Source organism: Loxodonta africana, chromosome 17, assembly GCF_030014295.1.
Source record: "Loxodonta africana isolate mLoxAfr1 chromosome 17, mLoxAfr1.hap2, whole genome shotgun sequence".
In the NCBI taxonomy this organism is placed as follows: Eukaryota; Metazoa; Chordata; class Mammalia; order Proboscidea; family Elephantidae; genus Loxodonta; species Loxodonta africana.
In genome coordinates, this window is record NC_087358.1 from 27,970,392 (window position 1) to 27,988,274 (window position 17,883).

The 17,883-nt window shown below is 48.5% G+C and overlaps 2 protein-coding genes across 5 annotated transcripts in view; both read left to right on the forward strand.

Annotated features, from left to right (window-relative positions):
* OBI1 (ORC ubiquitin ligase 1) overlaps positions 1 to 4,998 on the forward strand; it is a 48,189-nt gene extending 43,191 nt beyond the window's left edge. For 2 of the 4 annotated variants that reach the window (XM_064270004.1, XM_023547273.2), the window contains one exon: positions 394 to 4,997. In XM_064270004.1, coding sequence (XP_064126074.1) covers positions 394 to 1,933 — 1,540 coding nt within the window. In that variant the 3' untranslated portion in view covers positions 1,934 to 4,997. Of the gene's footprint in view, positions 1 to 393 lie in introns of all 4 variants that reach the window. The other 2 variants (XM_003409355.4, XM_064270005.1) reach the window with 2 other exon arrangements.
* A 10,087-nt stretch (positions 4,999 to 15,085) lies between these two features.
* On the forward strand, positions 15,086 to 17,020 carry POU4F1 (POU class 4 homeobox 1). Its single transcript, XM_064269908.1, has 2 exons — positions 15,086 to 15,208; positions 15,869 to 17,020. Exons 1-2 carry the CDS (start codon positions 15,086 to 15,088, stop codon positions 17,009 to 17,011), a joined length of 1,266 nt encoding a protein of 421 aa, XP_064125978.1. The 3' UTR covers positions 17,012 to 17,020.
* The last annotated feature ends 863 nt before the right edge of the window (positions 17,021 to 17,883 follow it).

Sequence of the window (17,883 nt, forward strand, 5' to 3'; positions counted from 1 at the left end):
GACCACTGTTCAAATGTTATCATAAATCTTTGCCATTGTTCTAGGGGATAACTGTTGATGCATGTGTGAGCTGGCTCGATATAGCCGGCTCCTGGAAGGGAGATCATCGGCCGGTGTTCCTGCCTCTGCCACCACAAGTCTAGTTTGGCATAAAAGTATCCTGTTAGATCTTTGCCATTGTTATCATATGCTTATTATTACATAAGGGAGGACATCCTTTTTTTGAAGATACCTCATCTGGCGTTTCTTTTGCTCTGTCCACTGAATGATCTGAAATGTTTTCTGTTTTCTGTGGGAAATTAGAATGGACTGAGACAGTTTGTGCCCTTAAATTTTGAAAAGGAAAGAAAAAAGCTTCAACTAAAAGATTAACAATCCTTATATTTTTTGTAGGTTTGGAAGGTTCACAGTTGCTGCCCTTCAGTCCAAAGTAGAACAGTATGAACGCGAAACCAATCGCCTCAAGAAAGCCCTGGAACGAAGTGATAAATATATAGAGGAACTAGAATCTCAAGTTGCACAGCTAAAAAATTCAAGCGACGAGAAGGAAGCTGTGAATTCCATTTGCCAGAGAGTACTTTCTACAGATGGCAGCGGGAACACAGGCAGTGAGGAGGATATGGCATCAAAGAGCCAAGGTGATGGTGCCAGAAAGCAGCCTGGCTCATCCACTTCAAGTTCTTCTCACCTGGCAAAGCCTTCCAGCAGTAGACTCTCTGATACCAGTTCTGTCAGGCAGGAAAGCACCAGCAAAACAGAATCAAACCATTCTAACAAAGACCTTTATCAAAAACAGGTGGAAATAATGTTAGATGTGACAGATACAAGCATGGATACTTATTTGGAAAGTGAGTGGGGTAATAAAGCAAGTGAATGTGTGCCCTACAAAGATGAGGAACTTTATGATCTTCCAGCTCCTTGTACTCCTTTATCCCTTAGTTGCCTTCAGCTCAGTACTCCAGAAACTAGAGAGAGCTCTGTGGTCAAAGCAGGAGGTTCCAAAAAGCACTCAAACCATCTCAGAAAACTGGTGTTTGATGATTTTTGTGATTCTCCCAATGTTTGTAATAAAGATTCTTCAGGGGATGCTATAAGTAGAAGTGAAAATGAAAAGAAATCAGACTGTTTTACTTCCCCAAAGACAAGGTTTTGGGATTGTTGCTCCACAAGCTATGCCCAAAGCTTGGGTTTTGAAAGCTCAGAGGGGAACACCATAGCAAATTCTGTTGGGGAAATGTCATCAAAGTCAAGTGAGAAATCAGGCTCGTGTTTATCCAAGAGGCTGAATTCTATTCGCTCTTTTGAAATGAATAGAACAAGGACATCCAGTGAAGCATCAATGGACGCAGCTTACCTTGACAAAATCTCCGAGTTGGATTCGATGATGTCAGAGTCAGACAACAGCAAGAGTCCCTGTAATAACGGTTTTAAGTCTGTGGATTTGGATGGGCTCTCAAAGTCAGCTCAAAGCACTGAATTTCTTGATGAACCAGATAAGTTGGAAGAAAGAACTAAACCAAACCTTTCCAAAGGTTCTCTAACTACTGATCAGTTAGAAAATGAAAATGAATGGAAATCCACTTCTTTCTTTCTTCTCCCTCCATCTGACCAAGAAATGAATGAAGATTTTTCACTCCATCCCAGTTCCAATCCAGGAACTAATGAAATCAAACCCCCAAGCTGTTTGTTTCAGACAGAGTTTTCCCAGAATGTTTTGTTAAGCAGTTCACACCAGCTATTTGAAGATCAAAGGTTTGGGTCATCTTTGTTTAAGATGTCCTCAGAGATGCATGGTCTTCATAACCACCTTCAGTCTCCTTGGTCTACTTCCTTTGTGGCTGAAAAGAGGAATAAAAATGTGAATCATTCAGCAAAAAGAAAAATCCAGAGCAGCCTTTCTAATGCCAGCCCCTCAAAAGCAACTAAAAGTTGACTCATTAAAACGGTGTCATTTGTGTTTTTGCCTTGAGAAGAATATGAAAGTTTTTAAAGTTATTTTTTTCTTTTTTTGTCAGAAAAGTTCTATACAATTTTAAATTGATAATCTTTTGTCAAGTGTCAGGTCAGAATGGTGGATTAACCTATACCCAGAATACTGTTGTTTATTTTGAATAGAGTTCCTTCTTTTGGTTATGTTTTTGTTGGGGGTCTTTTTGATCTTGGAAGGTAGGAAGAGGGTTTTGTTTTTAAAGAGTACTATATGTGTCTGAGTTAGGGATATTTTGTTTTCTTGAATTTTGACTTAACTATTAGACACAGTGGCCTGTTGATCAGCCTTAGTTGTCTCACTTGGATTTCGTAAATACAACTTTTAGTGCTTGTTTACACACTGCCCATAAAAACACTTGAGTTTCTTTAAAACTTTTCCTAGGGTGGAAGTTATTTTACCTGCCCCTTTTTATTTATGTTTAGTAATGGCCTAACTTTTGTGCAAGGCCATGATGGAGAAATAGCACTCTAACCTTAGTTCAATACTCATTTACTTTTTTTAGATTTTACATATGTGTTCACATTTGTTAAACATTGTGTTTTGTCCCGTACTTGTTAAAAAAAAAAAAAAAACCCTGCTAGTGTGGAAAAATAACGTTTTCTGTTTGAAAATATTCGTTTTATATCGGGTAGGTTATGTTTGCTCATCTTTTCACACGTGTGGAAAATCAGAAATTGAGCTTATTTTAGAAGTGGTTGTGGCGGTGTTGGGTTTGAAGGAGTCTAAATCAGGTAGTTTCGTTATTCTGGATGTACAGCTACAGAAGCACTCATTGCCGAGTTCTTCATCCACTGACATCCCACGGGAGCTTTTTTGGAGTGACGCTCTTGTTTGCATGTTACTGTTCTTTATGTAAACTTTGTATGCATGGTAGCAGTCTTGCTTGCTCCATTTTCCATACTTAAGGAAAATAACTTTCAACTGGTTTACACACACATCTTTTATGTAGAACAAATTCTATTTCTTTTTTCATAAAGAGTATGTGGGGGAGGTGAGGATAGGTAAAAGTAGAGCACAATTTTTAATTTAGGCTCTGAAAAAGTATATTATTATTCCAAACATGTTTGGCATACCTGTACAGGCCCTTAAGAATGGGTTTGTATGCTAATGACTCTTCTAATGTGCACTGAATATTTTACATTAATACTGTCATGTTTTCCATTAGTACTGCATGCTTTTCCATGTGAATTGAATAAAGGATGTCATAAGCACTGTAATCCTTGATGTTTTGAATATTGCATTGGCCCAATAACACCAGGTAAATTTACTGTTTTCAGTTGGTCTTAAACGGGGGTTAAACTTAAAGGCTGGCAGTTCAAACCTACTAGCCACTCCATGGATGAAATGTGTGGCAATCTGCTTCTGTAAAGATTTACAGCCTTTGGTACCCTATGGGGCAGTTCTACTCTGGCCTACAGGGTCACTATGAGCTGGAATCGACTCAGTGGCAGTAGGTTTGATCTGGTTATACAGGGGTTGGCAAACTATGCGCCACGGGCCAAACCTGGCCCACCAACTATTAATGTAGAGCTTGTGAGCTAAAAATAGTTTATGCATTTTTAAATTGTTAAAATCTAAAGAAGATGATGATTTCATGACATATTCAGATTTCAGTGTTTCTAAATAGTCTTTGTTTTTATGTAGTTTTGTTGTTGAGAATACACAGCAAAACATACACCAACTTAGCAGTTTCTACATGTACCACTTAGTGACATTGATTACATTCTTTGAGTTGTACAACCATTCTCACCCTCCTTTTCTGAGTTATTCCTCGCCATTAGCATATCTAAAGAAAGTCTTATTGGAACAGAGCTAACTGACTTGTTTACTCATCATCTGTGGCTGCTTTTGCACTACAGCGGCAGAGTTGAATAGCTGCGACCAAGACCCAGTGGCCCACAAGTCTAAAATATTCACTGTCTGGCCTGTTATAGAAAAATCTGCCAACTCCTGTTATAATAGACTCTGAGGGTTCAGTGGAACCATAAAGGTAACAAATCTGCTTTTAGAAGTAATATGAGCCAGAAAACATTGATAGATTTATTTTTGTTTTCATGTTCGTGGACTATCTTCTCCAATAATTATTTGTGTATTGTCTTTCTGATATTTTAAAGCTTTATGGGTACTTCCAGAGATATTGGCAGCTCAGATATCTTTGACAATGTGGTTATAAATTAGAAACTGAATTAAGTGTAGAAATCAAATTTTTCTGAATAGTCACAGGACAAATTTTGGGGTAAGCCTTGCTCCTAATTCTGTCTATAACTCTTCCCTGCCAAGAATGTGTCCATTTTTGACCCACATATGTCCTGAAACTGCCATGGAAATCTGGAGTGTGTAACCTGGTTTACTAATGCCTAATCCAAGCTGTTTATCTTCAGACACTGCTCCACCTTCCCCCAAAGAGTTGTTCATATTTAATGTACTCAAACCATGACATTCCTCGATTAAAGAGAATAATCTGCAGAATTTGATTTTAATCATACATTCTTATTTGTACACTACCATAATCTGATATGTCACAATCAGTATGGTCTCACATGTTTTAAAATATACCTGTAATGAACGCACACTCTAAAAATAATGAACAAAACTACTTTTCATTGAGAGCAAGTATTTTGTTAATAACCTCTAATTCAATTCTTTCCAGACCTTGTGAGCTAAGTATTGTTATCCCCAATCTACAGATGAGCAAATTGAGGATTAGTAATTACACAGCTGGAATCAGGGTAGAGTTGTATCTTGGAGGTGGGTCTCTGATTCCAGAGTTTACGCTCTTTCTCTCCCATGCATGGGAGTCCACATTTGTAGACCAATCAATGAATGGATTTGAAATCTCCCACTGGATATTTTTAAAGTAATATTTTGGAAGTATTAATATGTTGCTTTCCAAATATCATTTAACTCCTGCCAGTATTCCCCGTCTGTGGAGAAGCACAGCGATGGGAGTTGTGTGTATACCACATTATAAAGATTCACATTAACTCTGACAGACAGATTTAACCCTCCTCTATTGTTTTTTTTTTTTTTTCTATTGGTTAATTTCACTAAAGCTATATTTTTAAAAAAGATGTACTGATGATAAAGGAAGCAGACACCAGTTCATGCCTTTGTAAAAACAGCACCTCTAGACTGCTCATCTTTCTAAAATGCTGTGGCTATAGGAACGTCACGTTGTGTTAGTTTTGTTTTGTTTACATACTGTGTTTTTGGTGAGAGTTCACACAGGAAATTAGGTTCTCATTTAACAATTTCTATACATATTTAGTGATACTGGTTATGTTCTTTACAACCTATCAGCGTTCTCATTATTTCCATTTTGATGGTTCTGTTTCTATTAATCTAGTTTCCTTGTCCCCCTTGCCTTCTCATCTTTGGTCTAGGGTAAATGTTTACCATTTGGTTTCATCTGGATGAATATTTTGAGGAGCACAGTACTCATGGGTGGTATTTGTTTTATGGGCCAATCTGTCATTTGCCTGAAAGGTGACCTCTGGGAGTCGTTGGAGTTCCAAGTTTAAAGAGTGTCTTAGGGCGATAGTCTCAGGGGTTCATCTAAGTCCAGTAAGTTTGGCCTTTTATTAGGAATTTGAGTTTTATTCTGCATATTTCTCCCATCCTATCCGGGATCATCTATCAAGTCTTTGAACAGCTGGTAGTAGTAGATGGGTACCATCTGGTGGTTCTGGCCTCAAGGTAGGTGATGTCATTGTTCATGTATACTATTGGTTCTGTAGACCGGTTTCTTCTTTGAGTCTTTGGTTTCCTTCTTTCTCTTTAGCTCCAGGTGAGTAGAGACCAATAGTTCTTAGATGGCCACTGGCAAGCCTTTAAGACCTCAGAGGCTATTCACCAAACTAGGATGTGGAACATTATCTTTATGAACTATTTTGCCAGTTGACTGAGTTGCCCCACTAGACTGTGGTCCTAAGCTCTCAAACCCACTAGATCAGTCCCATGAAGTATTGTATCAATCCCATGACGTGTTGTATCTAGGAAGTATCCATAGCTATGCTCCTTAAGTGCTTTATTTCATACTTCAAACTATGTCAGCACACATAAACATGTATATGCATATGCCTGCAGTTATCCATATATGCTTTCTGGGTACATATTTATGCATGCTTGGTCGGCATGAGTCAACCAACTCGACGGCACTGAGTTTGATTTGTTTGGTTTTTTATATGTATGTGTAACCAAACACATATTTTTTAGTTGTTGTTGCAAAATTATATATCCCCCAATGATTTTTTTTTACAAATGTCCATATAAATTCTTCCTTGACATTAGTTACATTTATCACAATTTGTCAGCATTCTCTTTGTATCCTTCTGTTTGTGCGCAAACGTTCGTCTTTACTATGATTGTGCCGTGCTCACTAGTTTCACACTCCGAGCCACATTTCCCATCACCAAAAATAACAAGTCTGTAAATTCTAAAGCATACTTACACCTCCCCCGCTTCTCCCTGGTAACCACCGGTGAACATTGGTGTCTCTATGTGTTCTTGTCTTCTTATAAAAAGGGGTCATACAATATTTGTCCTTACATGCGTATTTCACTTAGCATTATGCCCTCCAACCATGTTATGTTTGCTGGACTCATCATTGCTCTTTATGGTCACATAGTGTTCCATTATGTGTATGTACCACAAATTGCTTATCCATTCATCTGTTGATCGGCACTCCTGATGTTTCCATTGTGAATAAAGCTGCAGTGAACATAGGCTGTGTTAGTAGTTTTAGGTCTCTAGGGTATATTCCTAGGAGCAGGATTGGTAGATCATAAGGTAGCTCTATTTCTAGTTTTTTGAGGAAGCGCCAAAGCATTTTCCATAGTGGTTGTACCAATTTACAGTTGCACCAGCAATGAATAAGGAAGGGTTCCAATCTCCCCACATCTTTGCCAACATTTACTGTTTTTTATTTTTTAAATCTGTACCATTTTAGTAGGAGCAAGATGGTATCACATTGTAACTTTATTTTCTCTTATGGCTAATGATTGTGAGCATCTTTTCATGTGTTTGTTGGCTGATTGGATGTCTTTGGTGAAGGTTCTGTTCATGTCCTTTGCCCATTTTCTCATTGGGTTGTTTGTCCTTTGGTTGAGTTGTTGAAGTTTTCTATAAATTTTGGAGATTAAACCCTTAACAGATATGTTTTCCAAAGATTTTTTAATATATATATAGTCTTTTTACTCTTTTGGTAAGGTCTTTTGATGAGCAGAAGCTTATAATTTTTATGAGCCCATTTATCTATTTTGTCTTCTATTTGTGCATTTGTTGTAATGCTTATTATCCTATTTTTATAGATTAGGTCCATTGTTTTATTCCAGGTATTTTTATGGTTTTAGTTTTGACGTTTAGGTCTTTGATCCATTTTGAGTTAGTTTCTGTGTTTGGTGTGAGGTATGAGTTCTGTTTCATTTTTCTGCAGGTGGATATCCAGTTTTGCCATATGCTGGATTTTTGTGCTTTAGTGTTCATCTTTATCATCCAAATCCAAAATGACATCCCATCCAAAAATGACATCTTTTTCCTGTTTTAATAACTCAGCTGAGATTAAAGCTGAAAGCAGTAGACTTTAAGATTTACAGCCTCATAATCTCAAATCTGCTTTGTTTTCCTATCGTCTTTGGTGCGTCTGTTGGTTTGAAACAACTGTAGGTGCCACTGAGCAAGGAAGGAACTTTGGTCTCGGACCATAAGATGTTTCAGGAAACGTTGTTGTTTCTGAGCACTTGAGTGATTTTCAATTATTCAAAGTACATACATTAGATTATTTTTCTCACTTTTGTACCTATGGGCAGTACTTGTAGAGAGCATGAAACTGGCATTAACAGTTTAGATTTATGGAATGTGGCCTATTAGATTAGAAGGGTTTCCCAAAGCCTCCTAAAAAAGTCGCATCCCTATTTGTGGAAGTCCTACAACAGCCTTTGCCTATCACATGTAACTCGATCCCTGTAATAACACTTGGCAGAGAGAAAACCTTTTAAGCAGCGATCTCAGAGTGCATAGTGAACATTTATTGCTTAATTCTCGGAACCCCACTCTGAGGGAGGAAGCATCTATTAAGATGCAGATTTCAAGAACCCATCTGGAGTGCAGGCTATGATGATCTTCAGTTTTATATCACTGGGGCAGCCTGGATTACACTGAGTAACAGCTACAGTTTTTGAAACAAGGTAGGTGACCAAGCCTGCTGCTCTGCTTCTAACAGGGAGCCGACCATCTCTAATAAATGTTAGTTAGATTAAACAAGTGTGTAGAAGTGTGTGCCTTATGTGACACATAACTTAGGGGTGTAAAAATCCAGTACCCAGGGGCAAGGATTTGACTTAAGCATTTACTGAGTCTGTGAGAAGACCTAATTCCGTCCATTTTGATTCCCCTTATAACAGAGGTGAGTAGAAAAGTCTGTGATGCCGATAATGTGGAGCCGTGGGGGAAACCAGGCGGGCGTCACGGAGGTGGTATTTGTATAGGGTCTTGACAGACGAGTTAAGAGCAGCTCCGAAGAGGATGTCTCTTACCCCTATCCCTGTAGGAGGCGCCTTTCAGCGTCTTCCTCAGGAGAGGCGCTAAAGGAACCATCTCCTAACGTCAAGGCCACTGATTGAAAAGGTTTCCCGGATTGCCCTAGCCTGAGCTAGCGAGTTTGGCTTTGCTCCGCCTCCTCTCTCAGAGCGTCCCCCGAGGCTCTGGGCTCGGCCTCGCCGCCTGGGCCCGCGGCCTGATGGCGAGACAGTGGCTCCCCGGGCGCTAGGAGGCTCAGGAGGTGGCCGGGCTGGCCCATCATCTGTCCATTATGCCGAGGCCTGGCCCTCTGTGGAGCGAAAGGGGCGAACTCGCCTCGCCTATTGGGTCATCTTCGTGCTGGGGGTGGGGAGATGAGGTCCGGTCGGCCAGTCTGGGCACTGAGCCCCCAGCCCTGGTTCCGGTCCTTCCTGGCTTCCCGCCGCCGGCTCCCCAACCCCTCGCAGGCACGCGCGCACGCACGCGCGCACACGCACACCCACACCATTCCCGGGAGGACAGACCCGCCAGCGCCTCTCTGGCCGGAGTTTCCCGCGCTCTCGGGGGCGCTCTCAGCCGATCCCGCCCAGGCCCCACCCCAAGAAGCGATCCGCTCCTTCTGCGTTTTCCTTTCATTTTATTACCACTCGCGAAACCTGGCGATTAGCACGCGAAACCAACAAAGAGTTTCTTTCCACCTTAACCTTGCACACAATCCTTTAACAAATTAATTAATCCTAATGAATTAACACTTCATTTATTTAAACGCGCTACAGTCCATGAATTAAATTTTCATGCAGTGATTAAAGGCTGTTAAAATATGCATGATTTCGTTAAAATTTTATAATAAATCAGGGCAATGTGTTACATGACAAGGCAACTATTTCCCAGTCCCTCGCAAGGGGCTTTGATTTGTGCGGGCGGCGGGGAGGAGGGGCGGCGGCGCCCGTGAGTGTTCGAGCCGGGCGACAGGACCCAGCTCCGCGCTCTCGGGCTTGGACTGGCTGCCTCGTGGTTTCCTCCGCGGCTTCGACACCCTCTTGGGAATCGTGCTCCTGGAGGCAGAGCTGAGCCTGCGGAGGGCGATGGACGCCAGCCTCTCGGTCCTGGGAACGACATGGCTTGTGGGGGTTGGGGGTCCTCTGCTGTCCCTTTCCGCCGGCGGAGCTCCCTCCAACCCGGGTGGGCGTATGTCAGGGTCCGAGCTGCAGGCGGGAGGCTTCCGTCTGGTTGCTCCGGGCCGCGAGCCGGCACGTTTGGAGTTTTGTTTGTTCTTGCCTTTCTTTTTTTTTTTTTACCTTGGAGCCCCGGAAGCACCTTCTCTGAGCAGCGCGCCCTTCCAACCTTAGAAGGGGTTGGGGCAGAGCGGGGGAGCCTCTGCCCTTCTTGGAACATAAATCACCTGGGGCTGTGGCCACGTGCAGTGGGACAACATAGCTCACTGGGGCTGCGAAAGCGGTTCTGGCAGCTAGCAGGAGGAGCAGCTAAGCCTCTGTTAGAGCGGGGATGTAGTTGTCACTCTTCACCCGTAAGGCTTTCACAAGGCAGGTGAGTTTTTTGTTCAGAGAGATCAGGGTGAGGAGGTACACGTAAATCTCTCTCTGTAACGCCAAGAGCGATAATGGCCGTAGTGAACTTCTCTGGGACACATCACCAGGGTCACAAGCTCATCAGCGACATCTCGGGGTGGGGTAGTCAACACCCAGGGAAACGTCTCCAACGGAAGTTCATTTGAATTAAACTGTCAGAGGAAAGAAAACAGTGGTTTACTCAAGAATCCCCGGGTCCGCCCCAGTCTAGACGCGGGGCTGGGATTCTCCATTCTAAGCTAGTGTGTCCTGTCCTCAGGGAGCCTTAGAAGAGGAGATCACGACGGACCCCAGTAACTCACCCGCCCAGGCCTTGGGGACCGAGGGAGGCGAGGGCTGCGCGGTAGGGCGAGAGAGCTGGAGGGGGATAGCGCCTTCCCGGAAATCTCAGAGCTGCCGCCGGCGACAGCGCGACCAGGACTCGCCTCTCGGTGCTGGGCTGGCTCCGCGGGCCGCGACGGCAGGGCCACTGCCCAGGACCGGGCGGCTGGGCGCCGCGGCCTCGCGAGCTACAGGGGCAGGTCCAAGGGACCTTGAGGAGTCCTGTCGTTGTCACCGCGGGAGGGAGGGGGCGAGGAGCGCGAGGGGTAGCGCTGGGAGACTGAGGATCAAAGCAGCCCAGGCGTGGCTGGGAAAAGACAGCTGGGAGGGGAAGCAGAGGAACCGCACGGCCACAGCCCCCCTCCTCCACTCACTCCACCTTTCCGACCGAGGGGTGTCAGCAATAGGCCAACGTGCGGCCCCTCTTCCGACAGCCGAACCCGGGGCCCTGGGCCTGCTCTTCCCCGGCCTGGTCCTTCACTCTGTGCTTCAAACAACCGGCGCAGCCTCGCTAGTCGGCGGATTCTGGGCTTGGGGGGGTCTCCTCAGCACTCAGGGAGCTGGCTGCGCAGCGAAACGTCCCTCTTTTCAAACTGGAGAGCTGCCTGTGGGAAACGTTTCACCCCGAGTCTGCAGAAGCAGAGCTTCCGGGTTCGGGGCCTGCAGGTGGGGCCAGAGCCCCGGGTTCCGGCCGGAGTGAGGGGCCCGGCACCCGCCCCCTATACACACGCAGCCTACACGCACTTACGTGGACTTCCCCAGGGCCGATGCCCTGTTCCTAAACCCGGACTAACAACTCGGGTCCAACTCGGAGCTGGGGGATCAACTCGGAGCTGGGAGCAGTTAGTGGCTGCTGAGTTCTGCGCTAACTTACTGCGCTGTTTGGAAGGAGAAAGCCAGCGCCCAAGCAGGCAGCAGCTGTCAGGCGCGCTCTCCAGCTGGAGAAGGGAGACAGGGTCAAAAGCGAGGAGAGTTCACCCCCAACGGTGCTGGCCCTTGCACAGCGCTTCTCCTACAAGCCCTCACTCCAATGAATGCCTACTCCCTGAGCTTGGGCACCAGGCGCTGCCAAAGGAAATGTGAAGTGAGGCCTGCCAAAAGGAGGAGAAAATTAATTAATGAGGAAAAGAAATGTGTCCCTGATCCAGATGATAGACTCCCTGTCCCTGGGGGCGAAAATTCCTTGGAAATCAATAGCTGTCCATTCGTAATCCCCTTCTTGATAAAATGCAAAGCTATGAGATTGGTGGGTGGGGGACAGAGTTCTGTGTTGGTCATTAAACTAGAAGAAGTGGAGTGGTAATAAAATGCCCAGGAATCTATGCCAAGGCTCAGACCCCATGTGGGCATCATTAGTGCAGGCAGGGGCCAGCCAGTTACAGTGGTTGCCAAATCAGGAAAACAAAGCAGTGACATACTGATGAGCTGAGCCCAGGCCCACCACCCTTCCTTGCATCTCTGATGCTAAAGTGAGAGAACTTGATAGGAAAGGAACTGCCTGCATGCCTCCAATATGCCCTACTCTGTAGCTTGAGGTCCCACAGGGATGTGGTAGGATCAGTCTCCAAGTATTGCCCCTTGCTCCACATTTCTGGTCAATTCCCTCTCATCACACCTGTCACACCAACACCTCTTCACCTGTGGCTGCCCTCCCCCCATAGACTGTCACCTCCCGGAGGACAGGTACCCATATTTTATATCTCATTTTATCTCTGGCATCTTGCAGTGGCCCAGTCTGGTGTTCAGCAAGCATTTGACAAAGAAGGAAAAAGTAGAAAAGAAATGAGGGAGAAGTGAAATCACTGGCCTCTGAAAAAGAACAGGCCAGGCTAGAATCAAGATTTATAGTTCTGCCTGGGACCCCGTCTCCATCTCCTTTTCAGGGAGAGAAGAGACCCCTTCAGAGATCTTCCTGCTTGCCCCCAATCAGCCCTCTTTGGCTCTTTCTCCCGCCCCCGCCCCAGCTGGTTTCTCTTCCTTCCTACACACACATATATTGATTTGTAGTGCACTTTCACTGGGTGACAGGCACCGTGCTAATCGCCATGGTGGAAGACAGATGTGCCCTAGATGGGCTTCCAATCCGTTGATGGGGAAGGGATGGACTGTACCCACAAAACTTACATTTCTAGCCCCAGCAAAAAGCAGGATATTCTGGGCAAAGGTCTGGGCCCACCCCCGGGTGGGCAGGGACTCCAGTTGTCCAAAGAGAGGTGAGCTGGGAGGCCAGTGGAGGCAGACCTTGAGCTCCTGATCTTAGGCTCTGCGGGTGTCTCCCCGCTGGGTTTACTGCCTTCCTCGCAACGTCAGAGGATAAACCGAGGTGCGCTTCAGTGCTCAGAGGCTCTAGCCGAGGCCCGCTGGCTCTCTGAGGCACCACCTGGTCCCAAGCCTGCGCTGTCCGCGTTGCTGTCTGTCCGCACCTTTCAGAGACACTAAAGATCAGCGTTCCCTCAGGAGGCGGGCAGGCTCCGGGCGCTTGCCCTCTGCGAGACCCTTCTCCCCCTCTCCCCGTGGGGGAGAGCAGAAAACCACCGCGGTGGGTGTCAGGAAGGATTAGGCTAAGCTTGGACTTTTCGACTGCCATAGGACTCGCTCTCCTCCTTCAGCGACGTCCCGCTCATTGTCCATTCCCCGTCGAGATAAAGTTGCATTTAGCGCTCCCAGGGGACCGCGTAATGGATGGAGACGCGGCTTCTCGCACCAGCGAGTGAACATCCTTCTCACTTCCCTCTCGGGCTAGGGAGAAGTGGGGGGGGGGGGTGGGGGGGAGAGAAAAGGAAAGAAAAAGCCACGGTGACGCCTGTGGGCTCTTCTTGGAATCTGAGTAGGTAAGTGTGTATGCTAGATACACACGCGTATGTGCAAAGGAAAGATAAAATCCACGGGAACGCAAATTTAGATTTATAGAAATGAGATCTGCTCTTTGGTGGAAACACAGATCTCCTTGGTGTTGGGTAGACGAGAAAATTTATCTGATCTCTGCCTTCTATAAGCAGCCCCTTGCTGGTCTCCAGCTGCCTTGCCACAAACGTGATAACATCTGGGCTGTTATTAGCACCCCGGGCAGGCGCTTCGTCTCTGGGGACTCAGGCACCTGAACTGTGGTTCCACAGGAGGCCCTTGATCCACCTACCACGTAAGGGCAATATAACGGGCTGGCTAACGAATTCTTAGGTTTTGATTTGACAATAATAATAATAATAACAAAGGTTGGACCAGAGTTTGGGCCCTTTCTTTGAAATTGGTTTGAATTGCTATTTTGAATCACTTTCTCCTACAAGCTGTCTTGATCCTGTTTCCTGTTAAAGAAAAAATATATAAGCAAGTTGATATAAGAGGCAAAGAAGCCAAAAAGACGGAAGGGAAAAGAAAGTTATCTTTTCAACATCTTATCCCCTTTTCTCTGAAGCGATTTCCTTTTCCTGGAGTTTCCAGTATAAAAAGTGTGTGTGTGTGTGCGTGTGCGTGTGTGTTTACGTGAGGAGAGAAAAGGATTCCTACTACACCCTGTTAGCTATTTTTTCCTTTTGATTACTAGAAGCCTCAGATCACCCGGAGTTCGTTTGAAACGTGGGTTTGTACACGGTTAAAGGAGACAAACAATAAGAGAAAGGCACAATTTCAACAGCCGTTCTCGAGTAGAAAGCATGCGCTCCTTGTGGTTCCTAAGTGGCTGTCACTGGCGGTGCCTGACACAGTTATATTCCCAACAACAACAACAACAAAGTATGCGGAGGAAATTAAATTATATGGAAATCAATAGCGTCTGACTGCTTCAAACAAATGTCTGTTACCGCGATTATTCTCCAGGAACCTATTTATAAACCTTGAAAGAAACAGGTTCTTGCAGCAAAAGACAGCACCTTCTGCGTTTCTGTGTTGTTATTTATACTGCAGACAGAGGAATGAGCGGGCATAATTTAACATACAAATGCCCAGCTGTATACATTATATAACAGCTTGTTAGACATCCCCAAGAAGAGGTGTGCCTAAGTAACGCGCATATATTCAGGGCTTGCAGTGCCGGGTAAAAAACGCAACACAGAGGGGCATGCAGGCATCATCTCCTCTTCCTCCCCCTAAAAGGTGCCTACCCTCAGACAATAGCTGGCCTTTCTGATCTTTCCAGCCCTGCGGTGGGAAAGGTGAGGCGTGCAGCGCGCATGCTCGGCAGCTACAGGTGCATCACCTGCGCTGTCCTTGCCGGTGGTCACTATAAGAGCGGCTCCCACGCGCTGGCCCCGGCCAGGCGAGCGCGCGCGCGCGCAGACGCACGGCGCGGCCGGGGGAGAGAGCGCGCGCCAGGCTGAGACAGCTGATGCCTGTCAGCGCGGCGGGGCCGCCAGCTCTCGCGAGAGCTGCCAGGACCGGCCGCGAGAAGTGAGGCTCAGGTGTAAGAGGAGTGCATCCCGTCGGCGCGCGGGGCTAGAGCTCTAGGAGAAGGGGACTGCGAGGCCGACGCGCGGCGCTCTGCACGGTTAAGGCGAGCGCCCGGCGGCAGCGGCGGCGGCAGCAGCAGTAGCAGCAGCAGCCCCTGGTGCCGCCGCCGTCTCCGTGCGGCCAGTCGCCGCGGCAGCAGCCTCGGAAGAGAGGCCGGCGGAGCCGGTGCGCGCACTTTCCCGTGGACTTTCGGAGTGTTTGTGGATTTACATGCCAAGCCTTCAAGATGATGTCCATGAACAGCAAGCAGCCTCACTTTGCCATGCATCCCACCCTCCCTGAGCACAAGTACCCGTCGCTGCACTCCAGCTCCGAGGCCATCCGGAGGGCCTGCTTGCCCACGCCGCCGGTAAGCGCCCCGCGGCCGCGGCCCCGGCCGGCGCGCTCGCCCCCTCCCCGTCTCCGCGACGCTGCATGTAGAGTGCTGGTGTGTGCACGGGTCCCGGTGCGGGGACTGGCGGGCAGGGGTTCTCGAGGAGTCCTGCTGCGAGGCACGTTTGTCCGCCAGCGCTTTCTGTCGTGCTCCGGGCCGCCTCTGCCTCCTGGTCGGGCGCTTGCGATCAGAGCGGGAGCTCTGGGACCGTGACTCTCGACTTTCCTCCACTTTCCCTGTTAATTTCGTGCCTCGGAAAAGCGGTCTCTGTGCGTGCTCGGGTGCGTGACACGGTTTCCCTGCTGCGAGTTACATCTCCATTTCTTTTTCCTTTTTCTTCACCCCACCCCCGTCTGCGAGCCGTGTGCTTGTGCCCCTCTCACCCTGCATTTGTCCCCTCCCCATGCTCTTGTCCCTTTTCGTCCCGCTACTTCATGCCCAGCGTGTCCCCCATTTCGTCTTTCCCGCTCTCCACTCCCCTCCACCCCCGCTGTTGTTGTTATTTCGGCTGCTTTGTGTTTGCCCTTTTCTTATTGTGCTCTCCGGCTTTTTTCTTTATTTTCTTTCTTTCTTTCTTTTTTTTTTTTTTGCTGTTTTGGTTTTGTGGTTTTTTTGGTTTGGTTGTATCGCCTGCAGCTGCAGAGCAACCTCTTCGCCAGCCTGGACGAGACGCTGCTGGCGCGGGCCGAGGCGCTGGCGGCCGTGGACATCGCCGTGTCCCAGGGCAAGAGCCACCCGTTCAAGCCGGACGCCACGTACCACACGATGAACAGCGTGCCGTGCACGTCCACGTCCACCGTACCGCTGGCGCACCACCACCACCACCATCACCACCACCAGGCGCTCGAGCCCGGCGACCTGCTGGACCACATCTCGTCGCCGTCGCTCGCGCTTATGGCTGGCGCGGGCGGCGCGGGGGCGGCGGGCGGCGGCGGCGGCGCCCACGACGGCCCGGGGGGCGGCGGCCCGGGAGGCGGCGGCGGCCCGGGCGGTGGCGGGCCCGGGGGCGGCGGCGGTGGCGGCGGCGGTCCGGGGGGCGGCGGCGGCGGCCCTGGCGGCGGGCTGCTGGGCGGCTCGGCGCACCCGCACCCGCACATGCACGGCCTGGGCCACCTGTCGCACCCGGCGGCGGCTGCAGCCATGAACATGCCGTCGGGGCTGCCGCACCCCGGGCTGGTGGCGGCGGCGGCGCACCACGGCGCGGCGGCGGCGGCGGCTGCAGCGGCGGCCGGGCAGGTGGCGGCGGCGTCGGCGGCGGCGGCAGTGGTGGGCGCGGCGGGCCTGGCGTCCATCTGCGACTCGGACACGGACCCGCGCGAGCTCGAAGCGTTTGCGGAGCGTTTCAAGCAGCGGCGCATCAAGCTGGGCGTGACGCAGGCCGACGTGGGCTCGGCGCTGGCCAACCTCAAGATCCCGGGCGTGGGCTCGCTCAGTCAGAGCACCATCTGCAGGTTCGAGTCGCTGACGCTCTCGCACAACAACATGATCGCGCTCAAGCCCATCCTGCAGGCGTGGCTCGAGGAGGCCGAGGGCGCGCAGCGCGAGAAAATGAACAAGCCCGAGCTCTTCAACGGCGGCGAGAAGAAGCGCAAGCGGACTTCCATCGCCGCGCCGGAGAAGCGCTCCCTCGAGGCTTACTTCGCCGTACAGCCCCGGCCCTCGTCCGAGAAGATTGCCGCCATCGCCGAGAAACTGGACCTCAAAAAGAACGTAGTGCGGGTGTGGTTTTGCAACCAGAGACAGAAGCAGAAGCGGATGAAATTCTCTGCCACTTACTGAGGGGGACTGGGGTTGGGGGGCGTCGGCCGGGGTAGAGCGGGGAGCTCAGCGGGCATTGGAGGACTTCCTCCCTCCCCGGGCCTGCTTCCCTTCGGATTTGGCCTGTCCGTTATCCTGCTTGCATTTTGGAAGTCCCTCCTCAGCTCTCTCCTCTGCTCCCTCTCCGCGGTCCACGCTTTCATGCTCCCCCAGCCTAGAGGACCGGGGATGCTGGATGTGGAGAAAGGAGCGGGTGGCAGAAGAGAAGAGGGGAGCATCTGGGTGAGCAAGGAGTGGGAAAAGGAGAGCAGAGACTGGAACTGGGGCTTTGAGGAGCAGGATGTGTCTGGGGTTAGGGTGGGGTGAAATACGGGAAGGGTAGGGAAATGGACTGTTTTTGACCAGAGACTGAACCAAAATCTCCTGGGGACCAAGGGACTATGTACAAAAACAAAACTACCAACCACCAAAAACTAGACAAATGAAGACAAACTAAAACAAAACAGAATAAAAAGCAAAGAAAGAATGCTTTAGGAAATGTAACTCTGGGGAGCGGTAATCTGCAGCTTCATTTCCCCTGAAGGAAGAGAGAGAGAGAGAGAGAGAAAAGAGCACCATCATTCTTACCACCCGCCCAACCCTACACAAATGAACTGAGTTTAAAAAGAAAGAAAGAAAACCAAACGAACCAGAAGGTGAAATTCTGGGTAGAGAAGCTAGTTGTTTTGTCTCTGTTTAATTTTGCCCTCAAAGTCTTACCTCCATTTTTTCCCTATCCGATTTGATTTATTTCCTGTTTCTGCTCTCCATCACCGGGAAGTGAGAAGGGGCAGAGCAGAAAGGAGGAGTTTGCTGCTTGTTTAGGTGGGGACCAAGTTTTCCAGTGGTCCAGC